The sequence below is a fragment of the Pan troglodytes genome, chromosome 11 (assembly GCF_028858775.2).
Source record: "Pan troglodytes isolate AG18354 chromosome 11, NHGRI_mPanTro3-v2.0_pri, whole genome shotgun sequence".
NCBI classification, from domain to species: domain Eukaryota; kingdom Metazoa; phylum Chordata; class Mammalia; order Primates; family Hominidae; genus Pan; species Pan troglodytes.
Window position 1 is genome coordinate 59,008,305 of NC_072409.2, and position 14,198 is coordinate 59,022,502.

The window sequence follows — 14,198 nt, forward strand, 5'->3', positions numbered from 1 at the left end:
ATTCGCCTATTTGGGACATTTTATATAAATGGAATCATATAATACACGGTCCTTTATGACTAGCTTCTTTCACTTATTGTAATATTTTCAGGGTTCATCCACTTTGTACCATATATCAGTACTTATTCCTTTTATTACCAAGTAATATTCTATCACGTGGATGTACCACACTTTGTTTATCCATCCATTTGCTGTTGGACGTGTGAGGTATTTCCACTTTTTGACTATAATGCTGCTGTGGACATCCATCTACAAATTTTTGTGCAGAGATAGGTTTTCAATTCTCCTGGGTACATACTTAGGAGTGGAATTGCTGGGTCAAATGGTATCTCTATGTTTAACCCTTAAAGGAACTGCCATATGGTCTTTGTAAGCAATTGCACCACTTGACATTCCTGCCAACAGTATATGAGGGTTCCAGTTTCTCCACACCTTTGCTAACCCTTGTTATTATGTCTTTGTGATTTAAAAATACTGTTATTTTAAAACAACCTACTATATTATGGATTATTTTTAAATTAAGATAGAAGGAGATTTGATTTCTATAAGGAGAAACAGAACTATATCTCTCTGTTAGCAAAGTTCAGAGGAGACATAATACTGCCAAGTGTCTGCTTCCTACAGGAGGCAGGTTGTTGTGGTTCTCTTCAGTATTCTCTTGTGTTGGAGTCAGATAGACACAGGATTGAAAGCTGGCTTTGTCACTGCCTAGATTTGTGATTTTAGGCATATTATTTAACTTCTTTGAACCTCATCTTGAGGGGAGGAGCTAGTGATAATTATCACACATGCATCATGGGGAAAGTTTGAAGAGAAAGTCATGTGAAGCCTCAGGTACAGTGGCAAGTACCTAATTGATGCTCAAGAAATATCAGTTCCCTCCCCTTGACCAGAATCCTTAATTTGATTGAATATCAGTTCAAGAAAAGGATACAACTATTCTCTCTCTCTCTCTGTGTGTCACACACACATACACACACACACACACACACACATACACAAATCAGGTGTATATTTTTAAAAGTAATAATCAGTGTGCCCTAGGGTTAGAAAATGCTCACCCAACTCTTCTATTTATTCTATTTTAAAAGTACTTTGCAGTAAAATTTGAGGCTCAGATTGATGATCCCAAGGTAGTGGGAGATTCCCAGTTGTCTCTTGTTTGGGTTAAATTCTACTTACTTAAAAAAAAGTAGATAGCAGAAATAATTTTCAACAATGAATTGTTAAAATTTGTGCTGTTCCTGTTTTATCCAGAAATTCTCTTCAAGAGCAGCTTTCTGCTCCAGAGCACCCAAGGCAACCTTGGTGCCACTGTAAATCGTGTGAGCAGTGGTTGGGTGTGCAGGCTTGAAGTCAGAAAGTTTTGGGTTTGAGCCTCAACTCTGCCACCTCCTTGCTGGGTTATCTTAGGCAAGCTATTCAACCCCCCTACACCTGCATTTTTAAAATCTGTGAAATAGGAATAATAACTGTGGCTGTCTCATATAAGCGTTTGGGAGAATTAAGTGAGATGACACTTATAAAATCCTGGCACATAACAAATGATAACAATTGGTTAAATAAAATTATTTAGGTTTAAAAAAAAGCATCCTTGGGAAAGACTGTAGCATTGAATGAACCAGATATGATAAGCAGAAAAAAAAACACACACAATTTTGCAGTGTCACATAAAGATTTGAGAAGGCCCCTTCAGTTTCTAAGTCATCTGGGAATTGATTCAAACTCACATTTCTCCCCCTCTCCCATCCCCCAGCACACACACTCTGCTTTAGAAAGCGAAAGGTTTTTTAAGGCAGCTTGGTCTCTTTTATGTCCTTGACCTGAGGTCAGAGTCAGGAAATAAACCATGGAAAAAAATCCTGTTTCACATACATCTCCAGAGATAAAGTAGAAATGCTTCTCCATCCAAAATGAAATTAAAATCCTGTTCTTGTGATAACCACCCCACTACTGCCAACCCTGCTGCTGTGGAAACGTTCAGTGAAGTCTATCCTGCCTGGCTTTATGGGACCATTCAAGGAGCAAGAAGGAAACCCTGAAGTTCTCAACCCCTGACATGATTTCCCAGGGACCTCCCTGGCCTCAATGTGGCATGTTTGGTTTCATGGGATTTACTATGGCTGCCTCCAAGTGTCTAATGCATGTGTGACCTTGGATGCCAAGAGAAAAGTTGATGTGTGCTTTCCACTATACAGGGCCCAAGAGAGACTCTGTTTGATTTAGAAAGCATTTTCATGAGGCATTGTTCAACAACTGCAGTTCTTCCTTCTATCTTCATGAGGATATGTCACTATTTTCAAGTGAAATCTAGTCACATGAATGACTGACTGATGCTATTTTCTTCAAGTATAAGTGGAAAAAAGTAAGCCTATAGCTACAATGAGAATAGGGGAGCACTTTGATCAAATGGCTAAGTAGTTAAAGGAGTTCCCAGTTTATACCTTCTAAAGAGATAGGACAGAGAGGAGTTGTGTGATTCATGTGGGTTGCAGGGTGAGCCACTCTTTCTTCAGGGGTGACTTCATTGTGCAAACATCGAGGGTTTCCATCCATCATGCTAGGTGATCTCTTTCTTCCCTTCACCATCAATACCCTAAAGAATATTATCAAGATTGTCTCTTACTATGATCTTTTCTCCATCTCTAACATGTGGCCTAAGTCCTGGAATCTCCACTCAGTGCCACAGTTGTGAGCCTCCCCCATGTCCGATAGAAGGAATACTCCAATCCTGGTATTGTGAGTGAAGGACAGTGTGACAGAAATGGCTCCACACTGAGAGACAGCATATTTCCACTATGGTGGGTATCAGTCCAGAACCATGACCTATATTTTGAAAACTGATTTGAAATGAGAAACCTTGACACTTCAGGAGCAAAATTTAAGCAACTGAGTCTCTTTTTATGACTCATCCTAATCCTATGTTGTTGTTGTTGTTTTCTTTTTTCTTTTTCTTTTCTTTTTTTTTTTTTTAGACAGAGTCTGGCTCTGTCACCCAGGCTGGAGTGCAGTGGTGTGATCTTGGCTCACTGCGACCTCTGCTCCCGGGTTCAAGCGATTCTTGTGCCTCAGCCTCCTGAGTAGCTGGGGCTACAGGCGTGCACCACCACGCCCAGCTAATATTTTTATACCTTTAGTAGAGACAGGGTTTCACCATGTTGGCCAGTCTGATCTCAAACTCCTGACCTCAAGTGATCCGCCCACCTCGGCCTCCCAAACCAACTCCTGTATTTCTAACAAGCTCAAAAATCATGAAACTCTTCCAGTGCTGAAGTCATTTGCAAGTCACAGTTCAGCTGATGGTTAAAAAGCTGATGTAAATAAATGCATACCAGTTAGGTGATGTGGAAAACCAAATCCAATTTGATTATGTCAGGCTAACTCTGAGCTGATTAATACCTCTTCAAGTTAAGCAGGCTATGTGGAAACATTTTGATGTTGTCCTTAACCTGGAAAAAAAGAACCGTTTGAATTTAGTTCAGAGAAAAAGCACACTTTGAAGACTGATTTTGAAGTCAGTTTTCTTTTAGAGTTGTTATTTTAATTTGCAAGAAGGTGTCTGCTCTTTTTAATTTCAGTGTTTAGAAATAGTAAATTGGCAATCTCAAAGTCACATTTTATTTCCAGCATGTGGTGTTTTAATATGTACCTTGATGCAACAAACCCCTGGTCAGCAAATATGAAGCAGCTCACTAAGGTGTTGTCCCCAGCACTGTATAAAAGCAACTGAATCATATCAACTGGAGAATCTGAAGCTTTAAGATTGAGTTCTTCTCTCTTCAGAGTTAGCTAGTCAAATTTCAGCTTCAACTTTTTGTTTTTGTTTTTTGTTGTTGTTTTGTTTTTTGTTTTTTGAGATGGAGTCTCGCTCTGTCACCAGGCTGGAGTGCAGTGGCATGATCTTGGCTCACTGCAACACTGCAACCTCCACCTCCTGGGTTCAAGAGATTCTCCTGCCTCAGCCCCCCGAGTAGCTGGTATTACAGGCATGCGCCACCATACCCGGCTAATTTTTGTATTTTTAGTAAAGACAGGGTTTCACCATGTTGGTCAGGCTAGTCTCAAACTCCTGACCTCAGGTGATCTGCTTGCCTCGGGCTCCTAAAGTGCTGGGATTACAGGCGTGAGCCACTGCGCCTGATCTCAACTTCAACTTTGATCACATTCTAATCAATGAACTAATTGAGAGACTATAATTGTAACAATTTATCCTTGTCCCTTTTGCTGGAGTGCCATTTGCTGGAGTGTGGTTTGCGCATCTGGAAGTAGAGCCTCAGAAATCATTTTAGTCACACTGATTAACCCACCTATAGAATTTAGTTAAATCTGAAAGTTAGCATACCCACAAATAGCACTTCTACACTGAGTCACAGAACTGTTTAAGTGAATGGGCTATTATCACATTTAGTTTATTGTGATTCGATGTGGGTTTAAAAAAAACCTTTTTCTTTGAAAATTGTGATGTTGAAAAGAATCTCTGCAATAAACATATATTCCTTTCCTAACTTAGTCTAATATGGTGAAGGTTGTTAGAGGCTGATTCATTTACATCTTCATCTATTCAGTGAGTATTTACCAAACACCTACTAGACGCCAGTCAGCTCATTGGCACCGAGGATACAACAGTATTCAGGACAGTTGAGATTCCTGTCTGCTGCTTAAAATCTAGCAGGGAAGATAAATTGATATTAAACTTCAATTACTGTAGAGTTTGTTGAACGGTATTACAGAGGAAGAACTTATTTGGTGTGCATAGTGGGGGAAACTAGACTAGGGCTCTAGAAAGTTCTCCATAGAGAGGTGATATCTAAGTTGTACTCTGAAGAATGGGTAGAAGGCAGCCCAGGTGAAACCATTTTATCAGACTCTTTGCTTTTCTTCAGTCCAATGTGGTTGTTATACAGTTGTTTAGCTCTCCAGATAAAGAGCTAAGGTTTCCTATAGGCATTCTCAATGGGATGCTACAATAACTGTGATTAGGATTCTCAACTTCAGTGCTCACTCTACAACACTGTAGTTGGGGAAAATAAAGACAGTCGGGCTCTGTATTGCACTATGGCTTGTGCTAGGACATTTTGAAAACCAAAGGTTTAAAAAAATAATTTCTACTAGCCACTTTTCCTGTGATTTTCCTATTTGTCCTCTGAAGGCCAAACGCATATTCAGTACTTTATAATGACCTGTCAGCTGATTTGAAAATAAAATGGGAAGCTGGGTGCAATGGCTTATGCCTGTAGTCCCAGCTACTTGGGAGGCTGAGACAGGAGGATTGCTTGAGTCCAGGAGTCCAAGATCACCCTGGGCAACACAGCGAGACCTCATCTCAAATTTTTAAAAAAGCGAGAAAGAAAATAGAATGAGGGAGACCCTGTTTCTGGTTAGTCGGGAAGTTCTCATCTCCCTGTTTCTGGTTAACTGGAGTATTGTTATAAAGAATTACCTTCTCCTGGCATAAGTTGATTGCTTTAGAACTATTGTCTAAAGTGTCAGTAGTAAAATTGTCCTAAAATGTGTAGCAAGCGTGTAAGCATTATCGAATGACAACACAGTTACTTTCTATTGGAATACTAATGTCTCTGTGTTGTCGGGTGGGTGAGCTTCACCAGGAAATATAAATATAAAAGAGAAAAGCTGCAAACGATCACAGGAACTAAGGGAGGAATCTATGCCGTTGTCTGGGTAAAGTGTGCCTGAATCCAAAATATCCCAGAACTGGGGTGGATATTGTGTGAACAGGGATCAGCAGTCATTGGCCAAAGAAATGGGGAAGTAGAAGGTGCATGATTTTGTTCCGTTGTTCCAGTTTTGAGAGTTGGAATTTGGATGAGGAATAGCTTTCAAGTCTTCGCCCTCCAGCAGCCCTCTCATCACCTAGCATGGCTTTTCTAGGTGAGTGCTTTAAAAGAGCGTGTAAGGAGTCACTTGACCTTGATTTCCCCAGATAGTTCTTTGCAATTGTTAGCCCCCAAGAAGGCTGGTTGGTTTTTAAAAGGGGCTGGGTGAGAACTGCTCCCAAGAGCAGGGCAGCTGAGTATGGCTGTGCAGTCAGCACACTGCACAATGGTACCCAGCCTAATGGGGAAGGAGAAGCTGAAGTCCAAGCCAGCCGAAGGAAGGATGGTTTTCTGCAATTTATCCATGCTGGGGGTAGAGGGGGGCACCTGTTTTTAACTCACACAAAAGCACCATATGGAGTAACTGCTGCCTTGCTCAACCACTTTTGAACTCATGCTCACAGCTAACTCTATGAATTATTAAACAAAGAAAAATGGGTAATTCTAGGTGGGTTTTTTTAGTGTGTGTGGAAAGATACGTCTGTTCAATCCAAATCTCCTGCTTTCTAGGCTGCATGCCCACTTCTACAAAATATGGTTCAGATGTTACGAAGCAGTATCTTCACCTTGACGCTTTCCAGATAAATCGTTGTGATTTCCTGTGGGAGATAAGATCTGAGTTAGGCTCGCAGAGTCTCTCTCTTCCAAGGCTGTCCTGTCTCCAGGTTCACATGCCTGCTGTGGCCAACTGACTATATATGCGACACTGTACCAGATTGCAGGGCCATATGCTGTTTTCCCCTGGAATTCATCCTAAGTCAGTATTTGACTAGGTCCAATGCTGCCAAATAACTGTTGGTAATGTACAGTTCACCCTTCCCTGCCTGGCTGCAACATGTCCTACAGTCTCCAAACTAATATCTGGCAGCTCTGTGTGTATTTAGCAACTTACAGATTTCCCTGTATTGATTTACACAAGGGTTTATTTTTAAAATTAAAAAAATAGTAAAAACCCTAACATTTATTTATCAAACATTTATCAGATACCTACTCTACATAAGGCTCTGTGTCAGCTTTGGGAAAAATACAAAACATAAGATATTGTTCAGATATTTCGCATGAGAAGCAATGTGTGAATATCAGTAGTTGCATATGGTTCAACTTCAGATTGTAAGCCTAGAGTCAGAAGACCTAAATGGAAGTAAATGAAGCTCCTCCATTTACTAAATACGTTACCTTGAGCAAGTGTTTTAACTTCTTTCTTTTCAATAAAAAGAGAGATTGGCAAGAATGACTCTAAGATCCTTCCTTCAGGATGTTAAGATCTGACACTCACAACAACCCAATAAGCTAGGCTGTATTATTTTTCAACTGCTTTTTAGGAAACTAAGGCTTAGAGAGCTTAAGTGACTCAAGACCACCAGCTAAAAAAGTGACCAAGCCAGCATTCTAGCCTGAGTTTATCCAGTTGCTATTCTTGTATCATTTCCAAACTGACTCTTCATAAACAGTAAATCAAAGAGGGGGCAAATCCAGGGAGAAAAAGAGATGCTACAGTGATAACTGGAAGCACACTGAAGGATTTTTGTGTGGAGATAGCTGCATATGGACAAGGGATATGAAATCCTTTATCAATCATTCTTCACTGGGACAAAGCTAAGGTGAGCAGAACTCGACTGTCATCATTAAAGCTCACAACCACAGGCACTGAAAAGTAAGGAAAACACTAAGCTGGAACTGAAGTGCTCTTTTGATACCCACCCTCCTCCCCACCACATAATTAACATTGTCTTCTAATAAAGGAGAGCATATTTTTCCCTTTTTTGAGTGTGTGGCTATGTGTCATCCTGGATATTCCGGCTACTCTAGCTGCTGTGGCTAGGGAGATATCATGAATTCTTTCACAGTTGCTCCAGGAATTCCTTCGAAGATTGTGCTAAAAAAAAAATAATGTCAGATGGTTCAAGAGGTGGTTCTGCTGCTGACAAGGCCCCAGGGGGAAGCTTTCAGGACTCAGTGGCATGAAGTTGTTTTATTAGCCTCACTGTGTTAACAGCCCTGCTACGATCCCAGCCCAGTGAGAGCCTGTGTATGAAACCTTAAATCCTAAAGGGGGACCTTCCTTATAACGGACATGTAGCACAGTCCAGTCACTTGATAGATGAGGCAAGTGACCCAGAAAAAATAGGTTATTGCAATTAGTTACTGCACATTAGAATCACCCAAAGAGCTTTTAAAATCCTAATTCCCAAGTAACACCCCAAAAGAATTAAATCACAATGTTTGGGGTGGGAGCCAGGCACCACCATTTTTTAAAGACCTCCCACTGATTCCAATATGTAGCATTTTGCAATTAATGAGCTAATGGTTTGCCTAAGGTCATACATCTGGGGACAAGAACCCACCATGGTTCAACTCCATTGTTTTTAGCCAAAACTGGCCCTTGTCTTAAGACATCTTGAGAAACGGTGGAGGAATAAACAGTCAAGCCCTGCCATGATGATGCTATGCCAGGCACTTTCTATTTATTAGTTTATTTTTTGCAACCACTCTTCAAGGTAGATACATCAGCTCTAGTTCACCATGAAGAACGTGCATGTGTTTTCATGTAGCCTGTGGATCCTTGCTAAATGCGAAGGCAGGCTCTCTGAGACTGCCTCAGGGGGACTGCAGTGGTGCTCACTTTAGTTGTCGAACATGCAGTGACATTCATTCAACAAGTGTTTATGGAAGGTCTACGGTGTGCCAGGCATTGTCCTAGGCTATGTGGATAAAATGATGATGAACGAGGTATATAAGGCTCTGTCCTCCCAGAGCTTGTTAGCTAATGAAGAACCCAAAGTCATAACTCAGCAAGTCCAAAATTTTAAGGTTAACACTGCGGTGGAAACTTGTTTTATTCATTTTCACTGAGCCTTGTTTCTTCAAGACTTGTGGCGGCAAAAACACACATAATGAAGTTGTTAGAATATAAATAAGAAACATAAATCAAGACTAGGGAATATATAAGTAAGAGTAGAGTCAAGAACAGAAGAAGAAAAATTTATAGTCATGCAAGTCATAAGGATCCACTTGGGCTGAACCTCAAATTTGGCATTAAGTATCCTGGCAGCCATATCGAAAAGGGAAATGTGGTTAGTTACAAAGTTCTTATTGTCAGAAAGAAAAAGAATACAAGTTCCTTAGGGAAGGAAAGGCTTTCCTAATACTTGGCTCTTGAAGGAATGTCTCAGGCAGAGCTTCATACAGCCTCTAACAATATTTCTACTAGTGACTACAAAAGTGGATTTTATAAGACATAGCTTGTAGCATCCTGCAGTAAAAGTGAGAACATAAAACTAAAGTGCAATTTAATAAATTCATTTATGTTAGGAGTAGGTGGTGAGAGGTAAGTTGATTTGAGCCAAGTACAGGTTCAGATGAACCTATGACTAGAAGCTGGAACACCAGGGAATGGAGGGATTTTATATCCTTATAACAATCTTCATAAACATAATTTCTCTCTACTGAGATTTTGACAATTCAAATGGTTATATTTTCTATCTTATGCTGTAGGGATAAAAGGCAAGTATTCTATGTTGTGAATAATGTAATGCCTTATACCAGGGGTCAGCAAACATTTTCTGTAAAGGGCTAGGTAGTAAATATTTTATACCTTGGGGGCTAGATGGTCTCTGCCACAACTATTCATCTCTGCCACTGCAGCACAAAAGCAGCCATAGACAAGATATAAATGAATGGACACGACTGTGCCCCAATACAACTTGTTTCATAAAAGTAGGTGGCAGGTCAACTTCTTACCTACAGGCTACATAGTGCCAACCCCTAGTATAACCTAAAAAATAAATGCGAGTATTGGTATTCTTTCATTGAAATTCAGGAACAATTGGAAACTTTGCAAATCTTGGTCAGTGGTAACTTTGGCTTCATAGTTTAAATGCTATTGGGCGATGACACATGATGGAAAGAACATGGCTCATGTCTGGGTTGCAAATTCATTAAGTTCGTTGAAAGAACATGCAGATCCCAAAGCAATCCAATACAGCTATTCACACATAAAAGGGGCCCTCAGCAGACATGGTGCTGGGATTGTTGCAGCACAGAACTAGGCTGGCTCTAAAGAAACCCTTACATTCCATGTGGAGAAGGAGAATTAATGATGTTCCTCACCTGGAATGGTCTTGAAAAGCAACATGGATTCTCAGTTAAGATCTCATGGTTAGTTTCCTAGGAAAGAGGGAAGATGCTGGACCATTTCCAGTAGGCTGATGCATGCTATTCACATCTTTATCATCTTTCCAAGTGAGAAATCTATTCCAGGCTACCAGACATAGCCTAACAATCTTCTAGGCATGCAGCATGTAGTACAGTCAAAGACATTATAATTAACCTCGGGGGAAAACAATAACATTATTTCATTTTTAAAAGGCTTAGTTATGAGCAGATAACACATGTTTATAGTTTGTTATGACCTGAATTCTTAAATTTCCCCTCACTGGCCAAAAATGAATCTGAGACGTTAATTGTTTAATGGGAGGTACTTTAAAGGGTTGAGTCTGGGGGCTCATCAGAAGAGGTAATCCCAAGTAACTTGGAATCTGCAACAGGTGGGTTAGGACCTCATCCTTAGATATTGCTTTAACCAATTTATGGGTAAGCCATAGTTCTGAGCAGAGTCACGTGCTCATGCGCCCCATGTGTAGTGACAATGGGAATGTAGGCTTAAACATACGTAACAGCTTCAAAAGAGTTTGTAAAAACAAGGCTGTGAATATCAATATAATTGTGAGTCCTTTGGGGATTTATTGTAGGTTTGAACGTAATTTGAAATACAGTGATTTGTAGACAGTCAGTAATTGCTTCACTTGCTCCATTTGGAATTTTGTAACTATTCACTTCTCCAGCAGCATAAGGTGGTTAAGAAGACAGTTTCTGTTCGTTGTAAAAAATTACTCCAGGCTTAAGGAGGACAATTATTGTGTCTTTATATTCATATACCCAGGATTTAGCACAGTGCCTAATCCATAAGGGCCACTCTAAAATGTTTGCCCAGTGAATAAACCTGGATAATATCATCCTGTCTGCAAAGCCAGTATTACAGAGTGATTGGTTGCCAGTAGGGGAGATAGCTCCCTTTGGTTACACAAATTGTGGCAGACATTGAACCACTCCAAAAGAAACTAAAGCTATTTATTTGGGGATTGAAACAAAAAAGCCTACACAACTTGAAAAAGCAGAAAGACACTCAGATGGAACCATAGTGTCTCCCAGCAGATATCACCAGATGGGGGTGGGGGTAAATAATTGCAGTCACATATGCAGCAGGTATATATATTTTTACTAATGGCTTATTCTTAAACAGGACTTGAGGCCAGAGAAATTTCAAGGATAAATTGCTTTGGGAGAATGCCTGATATCAATGTCTCCTGAGACATAGAAGTTTTCCAAAATAACAAATCACCAGATATATTATTTTGTTGCCTCCTCTTCCTTCCCCTGGCCCCTGCCAATATGCTTATTTACAAGAGTTACCTTATCAGTTGTCTTAGGAGAACACATTTCCTTCAACAGAAGTCACAGTATCATCTTATGGTCATAATTTTACAATATCCCTGCCTCTACTGAGAAGAGATACATAGCGAATGGAGATGTGCTGAGCCAATGAGGAATTAATCCTAGGCAGCACTAGTAGATGTGGCCACAGCTCTGGCCCCACCCCACTCTGGTGGTCAGGCCAAAAAAGAAGTCAGGTAAGAAGTGTGAAAGGAAATTCAATCTTGGGACCCCCAAACTCATTAAGCCACAGGGAAAATTCAAGCTGGGAACTGGGTCACGCAAACATGCCTCCCCCTTTTGGTTCCTAAATAAGATGGCTACAAGATGAAAAGCTACATGCCTCCCCCATATTTTGCCCACAAGGGAATTCCCAGTGAGCTGCTAGATCTTTACTCTAAAGGTGTTTCTATTAAAATTTCACCATGGCAATATAAATTGATAGTTTATAGATGCAGTCACCCCTGGCCCACCAGACACAAATGCATATCTGATTGTTCCCCTGGCCCAGTTTTGTCTGTTATCTTATATAAAATGCAGATTCCCTGCAATTTTCCTCTGCCTCATTTGTCTGTGTCATCTTATGTTAAAAAAAAATGCAGATTCACTGAGCCAGACAAAGGCATGAATGACTATTTTTCCCTACCCACCTCTTACATGAAAATTGTGTACTTCTCAATATCCTGCCCTTTCCCCTTTAAATTTGGGCCTTCAAAATCATCTTTGGAGAAAGGCATAGACCTGTCTCCTAGGTGTGCGTCCTTAACTTTGGCAAATAAACCTCCTAAAATAATTGAGACTTGTCATTTTTCTCGATTGACAGAAGAAAAGACAGAGCCAAGAGGATGGCAGTGTACTTGGCTACCCCCAGAGCCTAGCTGAGGCTCCAGCCCTGGGCACTTCACTGGAGCGTTCCCTTGCCAGCAGAGGAACCTGCAGCCTAACCTCATGCTGGGGTAACCTTAATGTGGGCAATCCGTCTTACTGTAATAGACAAATTGCCTACTTTCACTTAATCCACAGATTTACAAGGGACAAACTTTGGCCCTAGGAATATTTATTGAATATCATTTCATCCTTGTGACTTCCACTTCTTTCTGATTCCCATATCACTAGCCCAAGAGAACTTGAGTATCTGTTCACAGCTTTGCTCCTCTTTCCCCACATTAACCACAAAGCAACGGAAATAGAATAAAGAGACAAATGGGTAACTCTAAGTAGGTTCATCACATTCATTACATGCCCTGTATCCAGAGCCAATATAAATGGTCTTGATTCTGATTGTGTTGAGGTATAAAAACATGCTGATTTCTATGGCAGGTATTAATGATTATTACTTGTGTATTCATTTGCTCACTGCTCCATTCTGGATATTCTTGGTCTCAGGGCCTAAGGATCATTTTCTCGGATGCATCACGGCTCATCTTCCGGCTCAGTTCCTCCAGTGGTGTGCGGGCCACCCTCAGACTGTATGCAGAGAGCTACGAGAGGGATCCCAGCGGCCATGACCAGGAGCCACAGGTACAGAAACAGCTGTGCTCCCAGCAGTGTGTCTCGCAGCTCCTGGCAAATTTAGAGAGCTCCATGGGCCTTTAGTGGGGCTATTTTACCTCCTGGAAAGGTACATGATAATTTCAGCTGGAGGACAAGCTCAGGGCAACTCCAAGCAAGTTTAATTCGTTCATTACAGTGTTTGAAACAGAAAAATTGCTCTCTCACATCTATTTGTAATCCGTTTAGACCAGCATTTCCCAAACAACTGTCCTCTCTTGACTGTTGAGTGGTTTGTTAATTGGGGTAAAGAAAAAGCACCTTTTATAGACAAGGAAATTTAGCGTTAGAGTCAAACTGGTGAAACTCTCAGAGTCTTGACTACGCTTATGTAAATTTTGAATCTCCAGACATTTGGACCATGATCTTGAGGTGCCAATACAGATGGGCTTTGTCTCTGAGATTGCTACATTGTCCACTCTGAGAGGAGAGGATATAGGTGGCCTTTTAAGTTAAGGAAGCACATTGACAAGGCTAAGCCAGACTGTGTTTGGCAAAGTCTCCTCATGTTTTCAACAATAAGGCTAATTAAGAACTCAGAAAAATCGTAAGTAACACAACCATGAGCCTCTCCACTCCCACATTCATTAAAGCTCCAGCCAACATTAATTAATACCAGAAATGACCCACTTTAATGTTGGGTACTTCAAGCTGTACAGCTGGCTGCTCCTGTCTTCTTGGTGTCTTCAATCTGGGTTTTGAAGCAAGGTCCTTGATAAGATGATTTTTTGACATGAAAACATTGGTTCTACCTGCCATACTTCCTTTGTGGAAAAGTAGAGAAACAGAGAAATACTCACTGCTACTCATTTTAGAGGTGCTCAGAATTTCTAGCTATAATTTGCCCTGATGGAGTAAGATACCTGGCAGGCTTTTCTTTCTTTGTCAGTAGTTTAGGGGTTTTTTTGTTTTGTTTTGTTTTGTTTTGTTTTTTTCATGGTCTGTTTCTTTGGAGAGTCTCAAAGAACTTGGCAATAATGGGTGCTACAGATCCTTACACCTGACCCTACAGCCAGAAGATCTGTCTGGAGTAAAATCATCCTAGATGGGACAGGAGAGGCTGGAGGAGGCTGAGAGCTATTCTCAGGGTTACCAAGAGCATGAGTGGGCAAAGCATGTGGCCAGCATGAAGCTCTTAGCTCTTCCTCTGAGGATCATAGCCTTTCCATGCAGGGGATGGGACACACTCTGCCAAAATAATTGGTTAGTGCGTACATTTCACCCAAGATAGTACCAAATCATGCAAGAATTTGGGGCTTACCTTGTCTTTCCGAATAAAACACTATTCTACATCTCATGTTGGGGAGGGAGATTAAAGCA

General features: G+C 40.8%; 1 protein-coding gene across 1 annotated transcript in view; it reads left to right on the forward strand.

The window, feature by feature from the left end:
• The window catches only part of PGM5 (phosphoglucomutase 5), a 177,546-nt gene that overhangs the window by 132,987 nt on the left and 30,361 nt on the right, over positions 1-14,198 (forward strand). Inside the window, exon 10 of the mRNA XM_054658169.2 lies at positions 12,714-12,848. Within this exon, the coding sequence (XP_054514144.1) occupies positions 12,714-12,848 (135 nt within the window). The remainder of the gene's footprint in view (positions 1-12,713; positions 12,849-14,198) is intronic.